The 17,420-nt window shown below is 38.1% G+C and overlaps 1 protein-coding gene across 1 annotated transcript; it reads right to left on the bottom strand.

The window, feature by feature from the left end:
- Positions 1-714: 714 nt before the first annotated feature.
- On the bottom strand, positions 715-13,302 carry acss1 (acyl-CoA synthetase short chain family member 1). The gene is given in 15 exon segments (XM_056767118.1): positions 715-1,517; positions 1,753-1,874; positions 3,389-3,452; positions 3,569-3,696; positions 4,035-4,161; positions 4,614-4,726; positions 4,820-4,912; positions 5,505-5,642; positions 6,925-7,072; positions 8,024-8,176; positions 9,876-10,051; positions 10,808-11,007; positions 12,588-12,684; positions 12,880-12,903; positions 12,906-13,302. Coding segments are annotated over 15 exon segments (2,061 nt in total). The 5' UTR covers positions 13,207-13,302; the 3' UTR covers positions 715-1,340.
- Between the last annotated feature and the right edge of the window lie 4,118 nt (positions 13,303-17,420).

Here is a 17,420-nt window from a genome sequence, read left to right as displayed (position 1 = left end):
TGGAGTCGTTCCAAATCTGTATACATTTCTTTGTTCTGGTGAACATGGAGAAAGATATTTGGAAGAATGCTTATAACCAGACAGATTCTGCCCTCATTGACTACCACAGTAGGAAAAATACAACGGTAGTCAAAAGTGGCCCAGAACAGTTTGCTGTCCTTTTCTTCAAAATGTCTTCTTTTGTGCTCAACAGAACAATAAGGATAAAGTATTTTTTCCTACTATGGTAGTCAAAATCTATTTGGTTATAAGCATTCTTACGAATAGATTTCTCTGTGTTCATCAGAACAAAGAAATGTATGCACATTTCGAACAATTCGAAGGTCAGTAAATGAAGACCGAATTTTCCTTATTGGGTGACGTATCCCTTTCAGACTAGTCCTTGACTAAAATAAATGTTGGAGGTGTCTAAACTGAAAACCACTTGCACTGACATCTTAAAATACATCAGTGCCATCATGTGGTCTCAAAATGCTCACAAGTAATGTTTTTTGTAATGCACGGTAGTAAAATCGACTTAAATGTCCCAATTTAACTAAGACCTTGTCCTGGCAGCTAATCACTGTCCTGGAAACCTCTCCACAAGGACATTATAGAGCTGCTGGACTTTATATTAATTTCCATTTACCAGGATGTACACTTTCAGGCTAAATCTTTCAACTAAATACATGGCATTAGGGTCTAGTTAAGTAAGAACACAAAGCACGATTAAAAAAAAAAACATTTTAATGCTCAAAATAAATGGTTTGTTTTCATGAGGAACATCTGAAATACTGAACATAAGTTGGAATGCTTTTAGACATTTGTTTTATAAAACGTGATTTATCATAAATTTTAGTTCTGATTGAAAATGTATCACAGTCAATGACATTTGTCAAACATTAGAAAGTAAAGGCTTAAAACGTAAGAGGCTTACAAGATTCAGACAGAGAGGTGAATTTGCCAGATCACATCCAAAATCAGTAGTGTGTAATAAAATCATCTCTTACAAAAGCTGATGCTTCAGAGTAAATTTCAACAGTCACGTCACTCTATCTCGTGATACAAAAACAACACTCTGCAAAATGCTTCATGATTCCAAAGATGTGTGTGCAAACTGAACAAACCCACTTGGTATCTTAAAACATTGTCAGACAAAAGGACCAACTTGTATTTCAGATGGATTTCACGTGTAAGGTTTATCGTTTGAACACTTTATGCTATTAAAAATATCACTGTGATCACAGTTACGTATTCATAGATCCTTGAACTTAACATCTCTTGAATTTAATTTCCACCAGGTGATGTAATACTGAGTTTATTTCACATGACCAGAACGAATTGTCCCAACAGTTCATTTTTCACTTGTTAGTTGCGTGACTTCTGTAGTGCTTGTGGGCCTCAACAATCTCTTGAACAACCGAAGGGTCGTCCAGCGTTGACACATCTCCAAGGTTGCTTGTGTCATTCATGGCGATCTTGCGTAAAATTCTCCTCATTATTTTTCCAGACCGTGTTTTAGGTAGACGTTTCACAACCTTAAAGAAGAGTGGAGATGTTTTTTCACAGTTGACAAAACAAATAAATCCTTATTTAAGCCATCTGTGTAACAGATCCACAGACAGTAATAAATAGACAAGAAGTTTTTACACAAACATTGTAAATCCGTTGTGTGATCAGTATCAATCCTTTTTTGTAAATGCTTTATATAAAAATCTGTCAGAATTAATAATCTACTTCAAAAGCAGGAGACATGTTAGAAACATGATTTACCAGAAAGTGCTCAGGAACGGCATATTTGGCAATTTTAGAAGCCACTAGGTGTCTCAGCTGGTCCACAACAGCCTGTTGGTTCTCAGTTGCGGTTTCTTTCAGAACCACAAATGCAAATGGAACTGGTGAATAAAGAAAGAAAATGCAGAAATTGTACTACGTTATAGTTAATATTCATAGAAATTGTACAGCCATCTGAGTGGCGCACCAGATAAATACGCAAGTCTCGGGTGCAAGAGGTCACTAGTTCGAACCTCCTGTTGCGCAATTATACATTTCAATTGTCCGCAAATAGTGCAAGTATGTCAACAAACGCAATGTAATGTAATTTATGGGCAGTCGTGGTCTAATGGTTAGAGAGTCGGAGTCGTGACCAGAAGGTTGGCAGTTCAATTTTCAGGGCCAGCGGGTAAGACCGAGGTGCCCTTGAAAAAGGCACCTTACCCCTACTTGCTCCCCGCGCGCTGCAGTGATAGCTGCCCACTGCTCCGGGTGTGTTCACCACTCTCTGGATGGGTTAAAAGCAGAGGTCACATTTCGGGTATGGGTCACCATATCTGACTAATAGGTCACTTATACGTCACTTTCAATAAAATCTATGTATAAAGAGAAAAATTGCTTTCACTTACATTTAGGCTTTTGGCAGAAGCTTTTATCCAAGCTACCTATATTGCATTATACTATACATTTGTTTCTGAGTATGTGCAATCCCTGGGATCAAACCCATGACCCAAGACAGAGCTACTTGTGTTTCCGGCACACCCAATGGTGCAACACATTCTCACCATCCAACTGGGCAATACCACAATCACTCCTTCCAAAACAGCCAGGAACCTCAGTGTCATATTTGATGAACACCTGTCCTTCAATCATCACATTGCAAAGACAACACGGTCATGCCGATATGCCTTATTCAACATAAGAAAGGTCAGACCATATCTCACAGGCTGCGGCGGTGATGAGAGTTACAAGTACGTCCACTTTACTTGCGTTTAGATTTGCCTGGTCTTAACCAAGTCATGTTATGAAGTGATGTACATTCGCCGGGGTGTGGTTACACGAGGCGTTTCAGGCAGGTCTGGGTGAGCATTTTACTTCTAGATAGAATGCATATTTTGTTCCGACACTTTAATCTTTGCAATATTACTTGCCTAATACATGCATGGGTAACTTATAACACACTCAAGACTCAGAAAAACACATATTCGCACCATATGACCCCTGTAAAACCCATATCTTCAGTGAATACTTGAAAGACAAATGAGGGGGGAACACCAACCCTCTCTCTTTCTCTCAACAGGTAGTTGTCTAGCTTGTGTTGAAACTAGTAACATTGTATTACCACCTATTGTATTATTGCTCCTGTATGACATATCGCTTTTTGCTCCTTGAACTCTCTGTAAGTCGCCTTGGATAAAAGCGTCTGCTAAATGACTGAATGTAAATGACCTTGGCTTTGCTAGCACCATGTTCTAACCACTGAGCTACAGGAAAGGTTTAATTTATTACGTTGTTTTCACAATGGCCGAAAGGGAAATCAAAGCACAGTGAATGGCTTAAAAGGTGCATTCCAGATGGCTCATGAATGAAAAAAAAAGATGAGACTAACAAATCTTTGGCATGTCAGGGCTCTCACCTTCTCCTTTGATTTCATGAGAGATTCCAATCACTGCAGTCTCAGGGACATCTGGATGTTCATCCTAATACCAGAGACACACAAAATGTATATTTGCTAAAATCTCTGGACTAAAATATAACGGAGTTACACGTCAAAAATACTGAAATAAGTGTATAATATAGGAGCACTGAGATTTACCAGCGAGTTCTCGATCTCAGCGGTGCCCAGCCGATGCCCACTGATATTAATAACATCATCCATCCGTCCTGTGATCTGGTAGTAACCATCTTCTGTTCGATGAGCCCCGTCACCAGTAAAATAATGACCTACGGATGGACATCCATTAACACTTTCTTAACCCCTTATCCCTTCAATGTAAACCTATGATTTCAAACTATGGATAGCCTAAACGAACCTGTTGTGAAAAACTGAAAAGAATCTGATTTTGAATGAAGTAAAACTAACCTTTAATACAACAATAATAGCCCAGTTGGAATCTGAACGAGTTATTTTCACATTTTATCTAACCCTCAGCTCAGACTTTAAAAAATTCCTTTCATACCCTTGGCTTTGAAGAAAAAGTAAGAAAGAATGCTTCAATATTTCAAACAAAAGCCTAACAACTTTTCCCTTCAATGCCAAGAGCCCCAGGGGTTTTACTCACCTGGAAATGGTTTAAAATATGCCTCTGCGAATCTCTTGTGGTCTCCAAATATGGTTCTGGCCATTCCAGGCCATGGTTGGCTAATGCACAGAGCTCCATTGACATCATTTCCTGTTATTATCTGTCCCTGTTTGCAACAGAACAATGATTAAGTTCTGCTACTAAAACTATTTTAATTTATGTCTCTTAACGAAGTGCTCAGCAATGTACACAGGATCTGTCATAACGCTTATATATTAATTCTTTTTTGTCTTAAAAACATCCATATTTGCCATGCAAAAATCCTCTTTTTCCCCATTTCCATAAATTACTCTGCTGACTCTGGTTTCCCAAAAGCTGACTGACGCCATCTTGTGCAACCAGTGAATTATCTTTCTCCGTACTACAGATATTTGTTACTATAGCAACAAATTTAGATAGATTACATATAATGACAACATGGACAGTCAGTCAGGTCAGGACTGATTTGAAATCCAAATCTGATTTATGTTCAGTGTCAACAAAGCTTACACATCCAGCACTGCCAATGAGCAGGGCGTTAAACCTGTAACAAATAAGTGATTTAATAAACAAGAATACCTTGTCTCCCATCAGTGTCGGTTGAATGCCAAAAAAGGGTCTCATAGCCATGGAAGGTCGGATCTCTGCTCCAGGTTCAGCTGGGAGTGGAGCGATACACACACCGCCAGTCTCTGTATATACAGAACTACTCTTAAGACTCCAGATCCTGTTTACCAAGAACAGACACATTGCATTTGCCACATGGCGACTTGATTTATTTTTACCTGTCTGCCACCATGTGTCCACCAGAGGGCATCGTCCTTCTCCGACAACATTATAGAACCATTCCCATGCTTCGTGATTAATGGGCTCTCCAACTGTGATCACAATAAACATTTACAACATCTTATACTTGGACAAATTTGTCTACAAAACTGTACTTGCAAAACTGCTTCTTCAAACGGTACTGGCAGCTGTATGAGAGGCCAATACGACCCAGATGGGATGAACACACAATGTAGTGTCTTTAATGTTTTGGCACAGAGCTTTGCTACACTGGATGCCTAAACTCATTAAAAATCACTCCGAGATCCTCAGCTGACTGAACTTAAACTGTGGATGGACTGTCTCATAAAGACCAGACTCTTTCAGGAGTGTATCTAGTTGGCCCTATAACAATTTCTAATGGTTATTTATTTATTTATACAAAATAGAAGGCCAGAGCAATATACAGTAAGGGGGGCAAAAATTCCCAGTCACGACCTGGTGGTAGTACAGGGGTTAAATATACATATGAGCGGATTACTTAAATGACCAATGAAGTTGATGTGTTTTCCATAATTATGGTCACATTCCCAATGAGCTGTCCCACAACATGTGTGTCAATTGATAACACACACTTATCATACACATTTAATAATCAAGTAAAATGTTGTATTGTTAGATTCAAAGTAGAATGCAGAGCCTCACCAGATCCAAGTGTCTTCAGTGATGATCTGTCATACTTCTTTACCCAACTTTCATCATATTTCAGGAGTAATCTAATGGCAGTAGGAGCTCCATAAAACTGGTTTATTTGTAACCTCTGAACAGTCTCCCAGTAACGACCTGAGAAAATTACATAACACAATTTTAATGAGCGAGAGAGATGTTGTTGTCGTAAAACTTTGTTTACTTTATTTATGTTTTATATATTTCCATAATATTAATTCTCTTTAAGTTTCCACTGCATACATCATACTTTCTATATACTTTTTTTCTATTTGTTTATATGCATGCTATGATTTATACGAGTATTGACTTTGTCATGTCAATAAAGCACACTTAAAGGGATAGTTCAGCCAAAAATGAATGAATCACTCAATCTCTACACTTTCCTTGAAGCATGTATGTATGATGCATTATAAAAGTAGCTTTAAATCTTTGTAATGCATCTTTTAATGCATTGTAATATCTTATAAATAATTGTTATGACAGTTAGTAAATTATAACACTTAGCAATTCATTGTTACACTAAACATTTTAATTTGGTTATAATTCTTTACATCTACATATAATGCATTAAACACACATTATGAAGAATTATAATGCATTTTACCCTTTAATAACTCTTTATAATGCATTATACATACATGCTTCAAGTAAAGTGTGCCATTTTTCCTGCAATGGTAGTCAATGAAGTCCAAGAACTGTTTGGTTACAAAGCATTCGTCCAAATAAGACATTTATACAGATTATACAGAACTAGAATGTGAGTAAATGATGACAGAATTTTAATTTTAGGTGAACTATCCCTTCAAATTAAAAGAAAGAAAGGTCAAATATTATTTACTCAAAGCTAATGTTATTCATGTTTGCTTTTGTGTGTGTTAAAAGGCCCTAATGAAGTCTAATGAAACCTGCCATTACTGACACCCACAAGCACATAAAACCATGTTAAGTGAAATCAGCAGAGGAATGTTTACGATCTGTAGAGGTCACTTTGTATAGAGTAGAATGCTTTACGGCCGCTCATAAGAGCTGATTTCCATATAAATGCATTCAACAGAGGTCATATATCACGAGCCAATTCAACACAATAAAAGCAGATAAGAATCACTGAGCAGGTTAATGTGTCACAAGATAAGTTCACAGAAGAGTTTCCTTCGCTATGAGGAAGTGGGTGGGCAGAAACACCTTCTAGACTAATCTAGAGAAAGTCACCACAGATTTCATAGATATCATTGCATTATAGACTACTGTTATTTTATGACTACACAGTGTAGTTTACAGTCCATAGCATGAATTTTGGGAATATAAATGTACATTATTTCTCAGACCCCAAAAAACAACAGAATTACTGACACCAAATACGTCATACAATCATTAGTGTTGTGTCTTCATATCTCACCTGGATCAGGGTACACAGGTGTACTCTCGAACAGAACAGATGTGGCTCCGTTACACAGCGGCCCGTACACTACGTAACTGTGGCCCGTAATCCAACCGATGTCGGCGACACAGCCGAACACATCTCCTGGTGTGTAGTTGAACACATACTAGAACGACAGACATGTGTGCATCTCGGTTACACCGCTGGACAAATATGACTCTGTATTACGCTGAATGGAAAAACGACTGACCAAAATGTCCTTGAGTTAGGTAGTTGTGTGTTATTGCAAACAGATATTAGATATACTGTAATTAAAGGAATCTAAAAAGAAGCCGATTACAGGCGTTATATTTGTCCAAGGGCGTCAAAACAATCCATACGAAAATCCTTGAGATTGCACAAGACCTTAAGAGCAAAGATATGTTTACTAATAAATGTTAACACAGTAGACCAAAAGATGCTTTAATGTGGGCCAAATGAACCGGATACAATTTTTCAGGAAGTTTAACTATAATAAAGCTTCATTGTTTATTTTCCTGTTATCTCTTTCACAGCCATTGACGAGTTATCTCGTCATTTAAAAAAAAACGCTTCCCCGCAAAAGACGAGTTATTACGGCAATCAATGTTTGTACTGTTTTACAGCAGGCGGTGCTATTACACACCTTTGGGAAAAAGTACAGAATCCCAGAACCTAGAATGTATATGTTTTAGCGTTTTTTAATGATTGTTCTGAGTGTAATCTGGGCGGAATCTTTGACAAAAAACATTAATTATCTAAACTGTTTAATAACCTCCCCACATCTACGGAGTGATAAAAAAAAACTTTCATTTGACATATTGTTTGTCCATATATTCTTTACAGAAAATTTACTGTGAGCCATTAAAGTTGGGTGAAAATGTAAAAAACGCTGGCGTAGGCTGGCAACTTTTTTTTTTAAAGGCTGGCGGGGAATGAGTTGTTCAATAATAAGCACTAAAAAGTACTATGGATATGGACTGCAGTACCATATAAATACCATGGGGACCACTCAAGCTATTATTTTACTTGTAAACTTTGTTCAGAGTTTAAGGCACAGCATGATTACGAGCACAGAAACATGGTGGTAATGACACACCTGATGCGTGAGGGATGCGTAAAGCAGATAACCAGCCTGCGTGTGCACAATGCCCTTCGGTTTACCCGTGCTGCCCGAGGTATAGAGCATAAACAACATCTCCTCACTGTCCATGGGTTCCGGAGCACATACTGATGATTCTCTTGCCATGACCTAAAACAGACAACAGATGAGAGAATTTAGATTTAAATACTGGTTGGCAGCACTCACGTGCTGTAACAATTTGCTGTTTATACCGTGTCTGTTTATGCAAGTCTGTTTTATGCCATAGTCACATTCTTATGTTGTTTTCTTGTTCTGATTTTTTCATTTGTAAATCGACCTTGGATTTCTTGCTGCGTCGATAAAATAGAAGCATGGCTCAACTCAAATTTTCTTCAACCAAATATTTCAGTTTAACTAAATCAGCATTTTACCATCTACGTATTTCCCAGCTTCGAATCATTCATTAGTGTAAAAGATGCAGAAATGGTTATAAATGCTTTGTTTCATCTACCCTGGATATTGTAATGCTCTTTTCATTTGTTCACATTCCACCTTCATTGCTAAATTGCAGTACATTCAAAACGCTGCTGCGGATACTCAACCACACCAAACGTTCTTCCAATATCACCCCAATTTTAGTCGACCAGCACTGGCTACCAGTGGCATATCGTATCAAATTTAGAATTCTCCTGCTGACTTTTAAATGTCTTCATGGTTTGGATCATTAATATCTAAGTGACTTGCTTCTCCCTTATACTGGGTCTCGCTCACTTCGGTCATCTGACTCTAGACTCCACGCTGTCTCTCGGTATTGTTTTTCTACCATGAGGGCAGAGCGCCTTTACAATGAGCTCTTCATCGAACAACAAATGTATAAAGTAGCCCGTATAAAATAATTTCAGTCATTTGGCAGACGCTTTTATCCAAAGCGACTTACAGTGCACTTAATCATTATAAAATCATTATATTTGTTGTGTTATGTGTGTATGATGTTACATCAAATGTCTCCCGGTTGAAATCCGCGTCTCTTTTCCGTTCGCTCTCCCATGCAGTCAGGCAACCCAGATTGTACTGGTTTGTCTGTAAAGTGTCTGCTAGAGATCTGGAAAATATCTACTGTTTAACATCTGCTAAACATCTTACAAAAAGCCATATTCAGATAATAAACATGTCTATATGACATCTGAGAGCAGACTTCTCAGAGACGTTTTGCAGATGAGCAAACAATGTCTTGCAGATGTACATCTGCTAGCAGGGAGGTTTGTCGTCACGCTGACACTATGTGGAGGCTTTAGCTGGCTCCTTCGAATTGTAATTGTTATGGTTTTGATTTCTTCCACACTGTTATGACACAGCACTCTATATAGTCTATATTCTGCTTGTTTTGCCGTAGTGAATACAGAAGGAGGCTGTTTTTCATCACAAACATGCTAACAAGATAAGACAAGCTAACGTTTCACGTCAGTTCAACCACAGTAAAAAACATAAAAAGGCCATGGAGCCCTAGTAGCTTTTTGAGTTTACCGAGGCCTGGACGACTGTGGTACCCAGTGCTTTCGTAACATCTCCCGGAATTGGCTAAATATACCCTGTGACTAATCCTTGACTAGAACAGTCTTGTCTTTGTACAAATTGTGAGATCAACATCACACATTGAGGCATTGTGTCTTCTTCAATCAATAAAAAAACAAATATGTGAAAATAAAGCTGAAACATTCCCCTTTGTTCGTGAAAATGGTTGGATACTTTAATGGATTAATAATTGTACTTTTATCTGTTCATAGCACGGTGTCAAAAAGAGCATTTGTAAAAAGCCTACAATAATAAAAAAATAGTTGAAAGTGTTCCTCCAACTACTGTGAGATACCTCATCTAATGGAATGTCTTGTTTGCCCATTGGCACACTATTGTTGGTCCTCTGGGCCACAAACACATGCTGTATAGACGGACAGCTCTTCACTGCTGTATCCACTGTGGACTTGAGATCGAAGAACCGTCCACCCCTCACCCCTTGGTTGCACGTGATCACAAATTTGCACTGGGCTGTGTGTGTGGAAAAGACAGAACAATGAAACAAACACAGTCCTGCCAAAAGCTTTATACAATAACCTTGTTTAATTTGAAAGATGTATTCATGCATTTGCTATATCTTCAGTCTCTGTTGTAACTGGATCTATTTTCTCTAATATTGCTGCATATAAGATCAGACTAAAACATCTGCTACGTTTCTGTTTCATTCAATAAGATAAGAAAACGCAGGTCTGTCTGAGAACAAACGCCCTTTTAAAGTTATCTGTGCCCAGACAAACACACACAGTCACATGTGGTGTGTACAAAACAGTCACACGCTGGAAACACACCTTACTTTCCAGTTCGAGCTTAACATTTCCTGGAAAGCAAGCAGAATAGCTTTACTATAGGGTGACAATTGGCCGAGGACTTTAGCACGGTTATAAGTCAATATAAAATCAGAACGGGTCTTTGAATTTACTTTCTAAAATCGTGTTTCTGGGATTAATGTGCACATGAAGAAATAAATACATGTTTGGCTGACATCACCTTCTATATTTCTACCCCTCTCCTCTAACACCTGTCATACAGATACCAGTTAAGATGCTCAACTCCCAATGGATAAAACAATTCCAAATGACCTCAAGACAGAATGAAAATAAAAAATCATTAAACAATTTCCATACTGCAAAAATGTTATCATAGTCATATTGTGGTGTTTTTATATATATTTACATCGTGTCGGCTCCAAAGACAAACACTATACAAGGACAACAATATCAGACTCACCATCCTGAATTCTGCCAGCCAGAGCATCTGAGCTGAACCCTGCAAACACCACAGTATGAACAGCACCGATACGGGCACAGGCCAACATGGCCGCCACTGCCATAGGAGACACGGGCATGTAGATGGCCACCCTATCACCTCTCTGGACTCCATGACCCTTTAATGTGTTGGCAAGGCGACAGGTCATTTCTAGAAGCTCCCTGAGATGAAGAAAATATCAAATTGTCGGATTTATTAATAAAATGCAGTTATATTTTATTAGTTCGAAAGACAGGTACAGGAAATCTTTCATAGGTTTCTGTGAGTAAATCTGTGATGATTGAAGTGGTTCAAGCTGTGAGATGAAAGGGATAGTTGACCCCAAAATGAAAATTCTGGCATGAATCACTCACTCCCTAGTTGTTCCAAATCTGTATAAATTCCTTTTTTTGGTAGAACACAGAGAAAGATATTTGGACTTATGCTTGAAACCAAACAGTTCCTGGACCCCACTGACTACCACAGTAGGAAAAATGACAACGGTAGTCAAAAGTGCCTCCGAACTGTTTGCTTTCCTTTACATTATTCGAAATATCTTCTTTTGTGTTTTACAGTAATTTTTCCTACCATGGTAGTCAATGAAGTCCAATAACTGTTTATAAAGATTTGGAACAGCATATTTTTGGGTGAAGTATCCCTTTAAAATGAACATGTATGGAAAAATAAACAAAGAACTTCATGTGACTATCTCTAACATCACATTTGATGGCATTTTACTGTGTATAATGAAATTATTAACAGCATTTTTAGCTTGCGATCCGTGTTGTGCTTTAAGAAAGGACTTCTTCTGAAAAAAATGAGCGTATGCAAATCATAATTCAGCGGAACGGAACGGAAGAGACACGTGTCCAGAAGAGAACTCCAGAGCACAAAGTGTACTTCTCAAATACTCAAGGCCCCAAAGGGTTTCTACTGGATCACCTCCATACTGTAGTGAGTTCAGGGATCAAACACTTTCACTTTCATAACTAATGTGTATCAACGTGTTCTTACTTCCTGTTTACCCTCAGAAACAGGAAATAGAGTTGGGTACATGTAGTTCTCTGCCGTCTATAAAGTGAACATGATTTTGTAGCCTGACTGCTGCAATCTTGAGCATTTGTTCAGGTTCAACACACAGACTAGGTTGAATGATTGCTGACTGTTGTATTGTGGTAAACCTGAGAACACGTCAGCAGGCTTCGAGCAGCAGATTCTGTAAACATTAAACCTACTATGAACAGCAGGGATCTGACACGCAGCCAGTAAAATTCTGAGCAAGTTAGGAGACACAATCCAGCACAAGACCCCTCAAAACCTGCCTTTGTTCTCTATGAAAAAGGGGGCTGTCTTGTATGTGCACCCCTTTCGTCACAGAGGGTTCTCCCCAAACTCTTCAGACGTGTATGGTTTTGATTTCACACTTAGAGGCATTGTGTCTTCTTAAATCAATCAATAAAAAAACAAATATGTGAAAATAAAGCTGAAACTTTTCCCCTTTTTCATGAAAATGGTCGGATACTTTCATGGTTTAATAATTTTGCTTTTAACTGTTCATAGCACTGTGTTAAAAAGAGCATTTGTAAAAAGCCTACAATCCTAAAAATGTGTTCCTACAACTGCTGTGAGTTACCCACAATGTCTTGTTTGCCAATTGGCATGCTTTCATACCATATCTATACTACCTATCCAAGTGTCCCTGTGGGTTAGGAGTGACGATAGGAGCCACATGTGATGTTCTTTTCATGAGCTCTAAACCCACCTGTAGGTGATCCTTACTTCTGATCCAGGTTCATCTCTTTCCCATATTAACGCCACTCTGTTTGGATCTTCTGCCACGTGTACATCCAAACAGTTCACTGTCAATCAATTTAAAAGGAAACGTGTTAGTGTATTATTATTGTTTGAGAGAAAGATGCTCTTTATGCATGTATAAAATATATATATTTTTAAATAAAATGTAGAATTCGCAGTTTTTATTCGTACAGCTAGAACTGAGCGTTTACATAAAGTTTATGCGATCATCCAAACCAGTAAAGTGTAAAACGCATTACCAGAAACGTTCAGTTGGCCCCCGGGAACCAGTTGATTTTCCCGCTCGACAGATCGCAGTCCTTCACATGGTCGAAATGTTTGGTCCATGTCAGCCTTTCCTTGGCGATAGATCCCCAAAAAGTTTCCGGGTCTTTAACTGACAGCTCGTATATTTCTGCGTACGTCTTTCCCGCGAGATACGAGCTGACGTCCGGCTGAACGGCGCAGGATAGAGATCTCGCGTGGCACCGTGAGATAAATATAACACTTTTACGCAGACACTTTTTGTCCCTGAATATGAGTTCCCTGGACAAATTCAGCAAACTTCTGCTCACGCGTCCAGCCATATTTCGCCCAGACTGAAGGTGCTGGGGTGAAGTTTGCTCGAGTTTCTCAGACCGTGACTTTGAAGAGAAGGAGGAGGAGGAAAGATGTTGACAATGAGCTAGAACACTCACTCCAGGACACTTCAGACAAACCGCCCCCTAAAGTTTCATCATGAATTAACCGAGTCATGAATCACTGATGTTCTGGCTTTCACAATGTTACAATGTAATATCTTTATGAGTGGGAATTGTGGATGTTACACAATAATGTACTGTTGTTGTCTTTGAGACAGCCATTAAATCATAGAGTGTTTATTTTAACAAGCATGTACTTAAAAGTATGTTAGAGGCGTAAACATTCTTTTCTTTGCATTTTGACTAGTTTGTATAAAAGAAAATGCCTAGTTTACGACCTTTAAAAAAGTATATCAAAACTTGCTGGTTCCCATCAAACATGTTTACTCATTTTTTTGCAACGCTATTGTATGCGACACGTGATGATACGTCCCTAAAAGGTTGTACCCCAAACTACTTCTGCCCCTAGTGGACGATATTGAGGGGCAATTAAAAAAAACAGGTTTATAATATGTAATACGGAATTATTAAAAATGATCTTCCCATTTCAGAATCGCTCCTTGTCCTAAGTGGCAGCAAACACCTGTACCTCGGTTGGAGAGGATGGCCTAGCTTAATGGATTCTGAACTTTTTCTCCCACCTAACGTTATATGCTAAGACTAGCTAGCTACACAAGTTCTACAAAGCCGAGCTTGCTTTTGTTCAACAAAACACCTGAAAGCTGTAATTTTAAAGAGAGATGATAGGCTCATGGTTATTTCCTCTCTACCCACTATATACAATTTACAAACACCACACAACTCCTTCAGATAGACATAACTAGCATGTTCTGACCATTTCTAAATCTGATATAAACCGTGTTTATCATTCACTTGTAAAACCAGTGAAATTAATAATCCACATTCTGGTTGAATTAAGTAGCACTTTGAAACACAGACCATTGAATAAATCTTTGGAATGGAATTACACTTGCACCAGGAAAGAAAGTTTGTTTTATTCAAAGTTTTTGCATGGTAAATAATTTAATATAATATCCAAAAAATGGAGCATGGATGTATCTTTACAGAACATACCATATTTACTTATTAATTCTGTTACAATTCACTTTGTGAAAAACACCTAAAAAAGCTTTAAAAAACCAAAGGGATATTTTAACCACCAAATATTGACATCTGACTTAAAAGTATAGTAAAAACACTAAAACTGACATTTGCATGGAATTGCCAGTCTGGACAGAGAGGTACAACTGGAGTGGAGAGTGGATTCCTGATATGGGGGTTTAAAAAGGTGAGAAAACAAGTGAGCACATGTTTGACTGACCTATCCCCATGCTCGAGGCCCCATGTTTTAAAAGCATAATCTATTTGATTAACTGTGTTTTTCTTTTTTAGGACCCCACAAATTTCGAATGGAATTTTTTTTACAATTTGCATTGCATCAAAGCAGCTGTACAAGAATAAAAATAAAAAAGAATACATACTAACATACGTAGAATAGGTATAATAAGTGAAAAGATACCATTTGTTCTTTGCTTTATTTTATTTTACTAAAAATATTAAGGTGTACCTATTAAGGTGCAATAGTAAAAGTCTCTCAAAAATATTTAGGTGAGTATAAATAATAAAGTGAACACATGTCAATGATGCATATTAAATCGTTTTATAAATTACACGGTTATATTTAAAAGTATGCAAGAATATTAAGAAGACATCAACAGGCTATGCTAAAGATACAGGGGCAGTTTTCCAGACAGGGATAATTTTAAACCAGGACTACGCTTTAAATCCACAACAAGATTTTTGCCCAGATTTTTAGTCTGGATTTGTTGCAGAAAGTCGGTGCCAGTCATCTTATTTGATGAGTTATCTAAAACTTTCAAAACAATTGCATATGTGTGATGTTCAGATTTCAGAAACTCTTGTAGTGTATTTCAGCCATTTTTAAGTCATTTTTAAAAGCTTACTTCACAAAAAAACATTACTTTGTGCATCTTGAGACACAACTATCGCACTGATACATCTTAAAATATGTCATTCCAGGTTGTTTTTCATCAAGACACCTCTAACTTTGAATCAATGCTTTTAAACACAAGCGATTATTTTGTATCTCATTTTTACATCAGAAGCGTTGTGGTATCGTTTGAGTGTTGATTTAGAACTTCTGCAACTACTGAGGTGCCCTTTTAAATTTTTTCCATTTTCATTTGTAGCGCATAAAGTTTTCCTCCTTTACGCTTGGCGTCCACTCTACTCCAGAATTTTCTCTTGAGACTTTTGGAGACACTGTACACCACATATGAGGGCTGTTTATAAGATGAAAACGGAAAACTTGTAGGTGTTTTGGCTGTTCATTTAAACAACATCACCGTTTTTGAGGACTGAAAACGCAAACTTTTGAAAACGGGTACCAAAGTGCACATTTTTGAAGAAAAAAAATTCACCTCCACACAAACCCCTTCATGCACATGCGTATTATGTGTTCAGTCTATGTGCACGCGCACGTAACGTTATAAGATAACAAACGGCGACCTGCTGTGTGTTTGTGCTACACAACATTCTTACTGACTTCTCTCCAGCAAAAAGCAAGTTTACTAAACAACTATGATTATCGGATACATTATTTGGATACGGCCAATCTTAAACACACGGCCTGGTTCAGATTCCAGGATTCCTGGCCAGATTTGACCCTCCTGGGAATCTTTGAAAAAATCTTATACATGGCCTCGATTGGGTCTGATGTTCGGTCCAGATTATCAGGTAATGTGAGGCGTCTATTAAATCGGATTATTCTCCTAGACAGGAATCGACTCTCGCAACTCCATTTCGACTTTCTAATGTGATCAATATAATATAAATAAAAATGATTGTAAATTATTTTTAAATATGGTAGCATTCTCAGACATTAAACCAGACAACGTCTGGAACAAAGGGGTATTTATTCAGGGCTATTGTCGGCCACAACCCACACAGTACACACTCCGGCTACCAGAGAACCTCCCTTGCACCAGTGGCTTTCTCCTTTCCCCCCAGCCTCTCCTAACTCACACAAAAAAGGGGCGGAGCGTCCTGAACTCCAACTACATAAAATAATATCCTCCTTCAGCAAATACATAAAGTGTAACGCACATTAAGTAGTCTATTGTGACTGTATTAACAACATTGAATTTGAACATGTTAAAAAGAGAGTTTTTTATTAGGTGCAACCTGTGAGGTGCAAGCATAAGACTTCTCAGACACAGAATTTCTTCTATCATTTGTACAAAAGTAAGTAAAGGTGCTTATGGGGTTAAAATCCTAGATATCAAAACTAGATGGCGCATTCAAGCTCTCCCGGCATGTAGGCGCATCCGCCATCTTTGAACGGTCTACGACGTCACTCACCGTTCGTAAGAATGCCACAACACTGCGCCATGGCTGTACATTTTAATTCCCGAAAACATTGACACCCTTTCGTCGTTGCCATGTGTACACAACAACAAATATGTTTTCATAATCATACATAGACAGCTTGGCAGGGTTGCCAGATCTGTAAAACAAAATACTTAATCAAGAGTCTAACATCCCTAGTCCAAATAACAGAACTTAACATTCATAAATAACATAATTAAAAAATTGACAGCTATATAACAAAGTCCTCCCACTCCTAAACTGTGGATAAAACAAAACCCGAGCAGAAGTATAAAGAAACCCAAGTCCACTAGAAAGCCGCAGACTTTGCAACAAAGACCGGCTCGCACCGTTCCAATATGGCGGACGACCTACGTATAACCAAAGATATTAATTTGAACAAGACCCCCAAAAAGATGTTCCACTGCCATTAGTATTGACTGAAGATTCTCTGAGGCAGGGTCTCGTGATGCGCTTACCAGTCTATCCGCATGCACAGTGCATAAAACGATCTCGAAAAATTTGATCTTTAGCGCAATTTAAGCTTAGCAAACGCAAATTATGGTACAGTTTATGTCAGGTTTAATTATTGATAGGACATATGATCATTAATTGTGAATTTAGGCAGCGATTTAAAAAATATCTGCCTTCCTCCATTCAAGTTGATAGGACTGTGGACTTGCTATCCAGTCGAGTGAGTGGCACGAGCAGATTCTTATGCGGCATCTAGTTTTGATATCTATGGTCAAAAGTACTCTATATACGTATTCGTT

This window comes from Triplophysa dalaica, chromosome 15 (assembly GCF_015846415.1).
Source record: "Triplophysa dalaica isolate WHDGS20190420 chromosome 15, ASM1584641v1, whole genome shotgun sequence".
NCBI classification, from domain to species: domain Eukaryota; kingdom Metazoa; phylum Chordata; class Actinopteri; order Cypriniformes; family Nemacheilidae; genus Triplophysa; species Triplophysa dalaica.
This window is presented reverse-complemented; position numbering and strand designations above follow the sequence as displayed.